The 6,429-nt window shown below is 47.6% G+C and overlaps 1 protein-coding gene across 2 annotated transcripts in view; it reads left to right on the forward strand.

The window, feature by feature from the left end:
- The window catches only part of ZNF827 (zinc finger protein 827), a 159,849-nt gene extending 155,026 nt beyond the window's left edge, over positions 1-4,823 (forward strand). The window contains exons 13-15 of one of the 2 annotated variants that reach the window (XM_012783773.2): positions 303-480; positions 2,397-2,429; positions 3,931-4,823. In XM_012783773.2, the coding sequence (XP_012639227.1) occupies positions 303-480; positions 2,397-2,412 (194 nt within the window). In that variant the 3' untranslated portion in view covers positions 2,413-2,429; positions 3,931-4,823. The remainder of the gene's footprint in view (positions 1-302; positions 481-2,396; positions 2,430-3,930) is intronic. The other variant, XM_012783771.2, reaches the window with a different exon arrangement.
- Positions 4,824-6,429: the final 1,606 nt, after the last annotated feature.

The raw sequence follows: 6,429 nt of genomic DNA on the forward strand, positions 1-6,429 counted from the left end.
GAGGAGCCATGTCCGAAAACAGGTACTAGGCCCAGGATACAGTACAATATGCATCACCTAAAATTTGCATTTCCTTTTGGCTTGATTTGCATCTAAATATGGGGTAGAATGATGGGGAGATTGACTTTGACTCCAAAGCTATATGTTTAGCTCCTTTTAGCTCTGAGCTGCAGGAACAGTGCCTGGAAAGGTAGAGCTGTCAGGTGGTGCAGGGGGTAGGAGGAAGAAGGCCTCAGCTCCACTCCTGCCCTCCTCTGTCCCTCTGCCCCATGCGCCTCTACACCCAGCTTCGGTCCTTGCAGGGTTCGAATGCGTTTTTTGCAACTTTGTCTGCAAGACGAAGAACATGTTTGAGCGCCATCTGCAGATACACCTCATCACCCGGATGTTTGAGTGTGACGTGTGCCACAAGTTCATGAAGACCCCTGAACAGCTGCTGGAGCATAAGAAATGCCACACTGTCCCCACCGGTGGGCTCAAGTAAGGAAAGCAAGTACAGAACCTTTTACTGCGTTGTTATTAAATATCCTTTCCCCTTCCCTACCTAGCCCCTCCCCTGAAGGTTTGGGGGGTCAGTGGAGAGGGAGGGGGAGTTTGGTGTGAGGGGATTCAGTCAGGAACCTCTGCTGCCTTTAGCTGGGTTGACTTAGACCTGTCCCCCGAGAGGATCAACAGTGTTAACAGGAGAGTCCATTGCACAAATATCCCAGATTCAGGGCAAGGAAGAAAACATGCTGCATCACCCAGCATGCAGGGCAGACTCATCCCACTCTCCTTGAGTTTTGTTCAGACTCGATTTTAATGGACTCGTGGCTAGTGTCCCCAAGTGTAGATCATTTCACTGTCACTGCAGTTCACTATCTCTGTTTTCTAGATGGCTTGCCATATACCTTTTAAGTAAACATTATAACCACTCCACTCTCAAAAATTACACAGTTTGAACAGGCAGGAAGCAACATTTTCATGCAAAGATCATGTGCTTCATGTCTTCCTGCAAGCATGCTGATGCCTTCCTCCAGAGACCTGGACAGCGAGCATCACCGTTAACCAGTATCGCAAGATGCCCTCTGGTCGCCAAGTGAGACCATTCGATTATTACCAAACATACAGTGTGCTTGGCTTGATTGTAAATGCCAAAGGGCACACCAGAATAAAACACCATTTCTACCTCAGGAAATTTATATCCTAGCACTACTAGAATTTAATCTGCCCAGTGATTCTGAAATCAGAGGCCCTGTTCACAAGGCACTTATGGTCTAGTAAAGAGAAAGAAGCACATGTGATCAGGCATAGAAAAAGACACAATTTTCAAGGCATAATTATTCATTTTTAGCTTAAATGATCATGTAGTTAAAAGAATGAAAAATTACATTTTACTTATTACAGGGGGGAAAAAGAATTTTTGTTTTAGAACATTTTCATTGTTGAAACTGACAACCTGCCAGAGAGGTGGCATGACTTCACTGAATGGGTGAGGAAGGAAGAAACCAAGAAGGACCCTGGGCATGGAGTGTTGGGGGCAATGCAGGGTTGGCCCCCCTGGGCTCTGCCTGGTCAGGGAGACCCTCCTCAATAACCTCCCCCAGCAGGAGTCAGGGAACAGTACCTACTGCTGAATTCCATTTTGTTTCACTCTTGGAGGGTGCTTAGGAGGGAGGGGGAGGGGGGCTTTAAAGGGTTTGGGGAGGGGGTGATTATAATTCAAGAAAACCAGTAGATGGGAAGTGCCTAGGAAGAGCTTGTTTGGGGATTTGATTTGGTTCGTTCCCACTGTCCCTTTATAAATATTTGTGTGCTCTTATTTTAAAAAGAAAAAGAGAACCATGTTTTTCTGTGGTTGGACCAATGCTCATCGCCCTTCCCAGTAGCCCAGTCACACCCATTAAGGCTGCAGCCCTGCCAGTTGTGGCTTTGCCAGTTCGCCTTTCCTCAGGGTCCTAAGAAGTCCCGAGCCTCTGAACCCACTGGGGAGAAGGCACAGTGAACCCTGATGCTTGTGCTGGTACAGACACTTCCTGTGCGGTGCTAACCGTCCCCTGTGTAATAGTTTATGTTCTAGGATGACCAAGTAGAAGAATACTTTGAAAAAATTGATAATGCCTTCTGGCTATATACAGTGAGTCTTTGTTTTGTTTTGTTTTGTTTCCTTTGCCATATTAGAGAATTAATTTGCCTGAGAGAGTGTCTTTAAGATAAATAACGGGAGCACGGAAAACCCTTAGCACTTTGCCTGAGCAGCGAAAGAAAGATTGAGCTGTGGGTCACAGAAATGTCCTTAAAATGAAACAGACTGCCAATGTCTAAATTGCTTTTCTGTGATGGAACTGCTTGTACTCTATATCCTGTTCATAATGCAGATCAAATAAGATTATACTATTATTTTTCTTTTGCCGTAGCTCAGGACAGTGGTGAGTTTCAGACTCCTCTAGGTAAGGCCCAGCTTGGCGTAGGGGTTGTGTGTGCACCTGACCTGGGAATGGGCTTTATATTTCTCTCGTGTGCACTCTTCTGTGAGCTGAGGTTCAAGGGCTAACGGCGAGCTTGGCGCTGAGGAGGCAGTGCACGGTGCACTTGGTTGTATTGGGCTCTGCTGAACACCTCTCCAGACCCTCTGAGGACAGTCCACTCCTGGGCCCTGCCCTGCAGGAGCCAAGCAAGAGTTGAGGCAGCCACTTTTGCATTTGCATTCTTTTTGGAAAGAGAGCAAACATGCTACAGTTACCATATAAGCCACCAACTCAAGCCTGGCAGCTTCTAAAAGAGAAGCTTAGCAGATTTTGTTAACACACCCTCGCCACTCCTTGTGGCCCCTGTGGACAGCCAGGAGGCTGGTGGTAGCATAGCCTCACTGTAAAGGGTGGAGAAACCAAGCCCCAGGGAGCCCAGGCTCTGTCCTGGGGTATCCAGCTACAGCCTGATAAGGTGATGGAGCTGGGACTAACATCTGCCTTTCTAAAATTTACCTAAATTTCTCGTAGAGACCACCCCAGTAATGAATCAACATGTCCTGAGTGCTTACCATGTGCTGAGTACTCTACCAAGCACTGTAGAGAATGCAGAAGAAATGTAAAATATGGTCCTGCCCTCTGAGAATTCATGATCCAGTTGGATTATTATTATTTCCATGGCATACTAATGTATTAATAATGTCTTCAAGCTCCAGATAGCAGTCGTCTCCCTTCCTCCTCATCCCTCATTAGCAGATGGGCTGATGGGTGGGCTTCCTTCTTCTCCCGTGCCCCTGCCGTAGCCCTTACCTTCCTTTCCTGACGAAGAGCCAGTGCTTTAGGAGATGCGTTTCACAAGTACATAGATGTGTGTACACACACACTCACACACTCTCACACACACACACACACACACACACACAGGCCTTCTCATCTTAACAACCCTTTAATAAGCACGATTCTGACCCCTGTGACTTTCTGTTTGCTGGAGGTAGCGCTCCCCTTATAAGCTGTTCTTTAAAACCTCTTAGCCTTTCTGCGTGTGCTTGGTGTGGTGCATGAAAAGTCGATTCTCTGTGTTGCTCCCATCTAGAGGGGAGGTCAGGAGGTTTAGACCTCCATGCTGTCTGGTGGGGAGCGGGGAGGGCTCAAGGGGCTGGGGTGGGGGCTGGAGGGGAGCACCAGCTATTTATTCCTCACACTTTCTTGCTCCCCTTCATGAGGGCTGGCACTGCCTGTTCCAGCCAGGAGATCCTGCATAGGGTGAGCGGCCCTCGCCAGAGCTGCTCGTCAGTGGGGACTGCTCTATCAGCAGCAGAAGCCAAGGAGGGCCATCCCATCCCCGAGAGGTGGCCGGGCTGGGCTGGGCAGGCCAGGCCTCAGACGCTGGGGTGGTGTGAGGGAAGACCGGGGAGGAGGGGAGAGGCGTGGCTGCCGCCGAACCCTTCTGGCTGAACCTCCCTTGCGTTGCTTCCCCTGGCAGGTGCCCATTCTGCATTTATTCCACCAACCGCCCCGCTGCCATGGAGTGCCACCTCAAGACCCACTACAAGATGGAGTACAAGTGCCGGATCTGCCAGACGGTGAAGGCCAACCAGCTGGAGCTGGAGACGCACACCCGGGAGCACCGCCTGGGCAACCACTACAAGTGCGACCAGTGCGGCTACCTGTCTAAGACCGCCAACAAGCTCATCGAGCACGTGCGTGTCCACACCGGGGAGCGGCCCTTCCACTGTGATCAGTGCAGCTACAGCTGCAAGCGCAAGGACAATCTCAACCTGCACAAGAAGCTGAAGCACGCCCCACGCCAGACCTTCAGCTGCGAAGAGTGCCTGTTCAAGACCACACACCCTTTCGTCTTCAGCCGCCACATCAAGAAGCACCAGAGCGGGGACTGCCCTGAGGAGGACAAGAAGGGCTCGTGTCCAGCCCCCAAGGAACCAGCCGGCCCTGGGGCCCCACTCCTGGTCGTCGGGAGCTCCCGGAATCTCTTGTCTCCCCTGTCGGTCATGTCCGCCTCCCAGGCTCTGCAGACCGTGGCCTTGTCAGCCGCCCACGGCAGCGGCTCAGAGCCCAACCTGGCACTCAAGGCTTTGGCCTTCAATGGCTCCCCTTTGCGCTTTGACAAGTACCGGAACTCGGATTTTGCCCATCTCATTCCCTTGACAATGTTATACCCCAAGAACCACTTGGATCTCACATTCCACCCTCCCCGACCTCAGACTGCGCCCCCCAGTATCCCCTCGCCGAAACACTCCTTCCTCGCCTATCTCGGACTAAGAGAAAGAGCAGAGACTGTCTGAGGGCAGCCATGTTCTGTACCAAAAACAAAGACACAAAGACAAAAAAAAAAAAACCTACAAAACTTAAACACAACCCCAGCAGGTGTATTTTGCTGCAAAACCTACAGACCCCCATGGGTCTGAACCACGTGTACTGTATATCTTTAGTAAGGAATAGAGAATTGGCTCTGTGTGTATACCTATTGCATTGACCTGAAAGCTGCTTTATCCAGTCTTCAGAGAGGTGACCTACTGCATACTTCTACCTTCAGAGGCATGCCCCCCAGCCACCCACTCCTACTCTCAGCCCTTCTCCGTACTTTTCTCTGAAAGGAATTTTGTCTTGTTAAACCCTAAAGAGAGTGTCCTTAATAGCAATCAGCACTTGTAAGCTTATCTACTGGTGCATTTGGTTTTCTGTTGGGTGAATGGGGTGTGTGGGCGTTTGTGGATCTGAAAGAGAAGCCCGTGTGTCTTGTGCCATGACATTTCTATTGCACCTTCTTTGTACTGGGTTCTTTAACAGCGATGAACATTCTTTTCCCGCCTAGGTTGTTTATCCTCTGCAGTCTCTCCCTGAGCTCCTTCATCACCTTTCCCTCTCTATTTTACAGCTACAAAGTGGTAGGGCTTGGTGCTTAGTGGATGAAGGCATGGTAGACATCTACAGTGCTGCTGGAGGTTTCCGACAGAGTGCTGGAGACCTTGCACTCAGATCTTCTCTTGTTTTGAAGATGCAAGGAATCAAGTGACTGATCTGGAAGAAATATCTCGCAGCACTGCAGCTAACATCACAAAACTTAAGTGTGTTTTGTGCGTGTGCCCACACATAGATAATGTGTATGGCGCACACACACAGTGCATCATTTTTTTAAGGGCAGATTATATATATATATATGATGTATTAATTCAGTGGTTACCATTTGTTTGCAGAAAAAAAAATTGTATGAGTGAAAATATTATGGTTGATAAATCCAGCCAAGGAGATTAAAAGGGGTTCAGATAAATTCTGGGTATAAATGCTCAGACTAAAAAAAAAAAAGAAACGGCAGTTTTGCACAGTGCTATGGTCTTGCACTAGTTTTTGTTTCTCATCTGAAAAAAAAGTAAAATAAAAGGAAGAAAATGTACCTTTTTTATGGAATGAGTAGACTGTATGTTTGAAAATTTAGCCACATCCTCTTTGACGTATAATGACACAACAAAAAGGTGCTGTTTAGTCCTATGGTTCAGTTTATGCCCCTGAGAAGTTTCCGCTGTGTTTGCAGATCCTCTGGCTTATAGCGATATCCTCCATGTTATTAGTAATTCTGTATTCCATTTTGTTAACGCCTGGTAGATGTAACCTGCTAGGAGGCTAACTTTATACTTATTTAAAGCTCTTATTTTGTGGTCATTAAAATGGCAATTTATGTGCAGCACTTTATTGCAGCAGGAAGCAGGTGTGGATTGGTCGCATAGCCCTTTGCTACTCTTAAAAAGTAATGGGTGATTGAAAAAGAAAAAAGGAAAAAAATCTTTGGCTGAATATGTTCATTGCTTGTATTTTTAAAACAACAGAATTTCCAATATGAAACAGGCTGAAAGAACAGGAAGGAATGTGCTTTGTATAATAATGGGAAGTTTGGAATATAAAAGTTTATATATTATTTATCTATTGAAGAACTGGTGTACAAGAGGAACACTTTCTTACTGTGTTG

This window comes from Microcebus murinus, chromosome 15 (assembly GCF_040939455.1).
Source record: "Microcebus murinus isolate Inina chromosome 15, M.murinus_Inina_mat1.0, whole genome shotgun sequence".
Taxonomy (NCBI): domain Eukaryota; kingdom Metazoa; phylum Chordata; class Mammalia; order Primates; family Cheirogaleidae; genus Microcebus; species Microcebus murinus.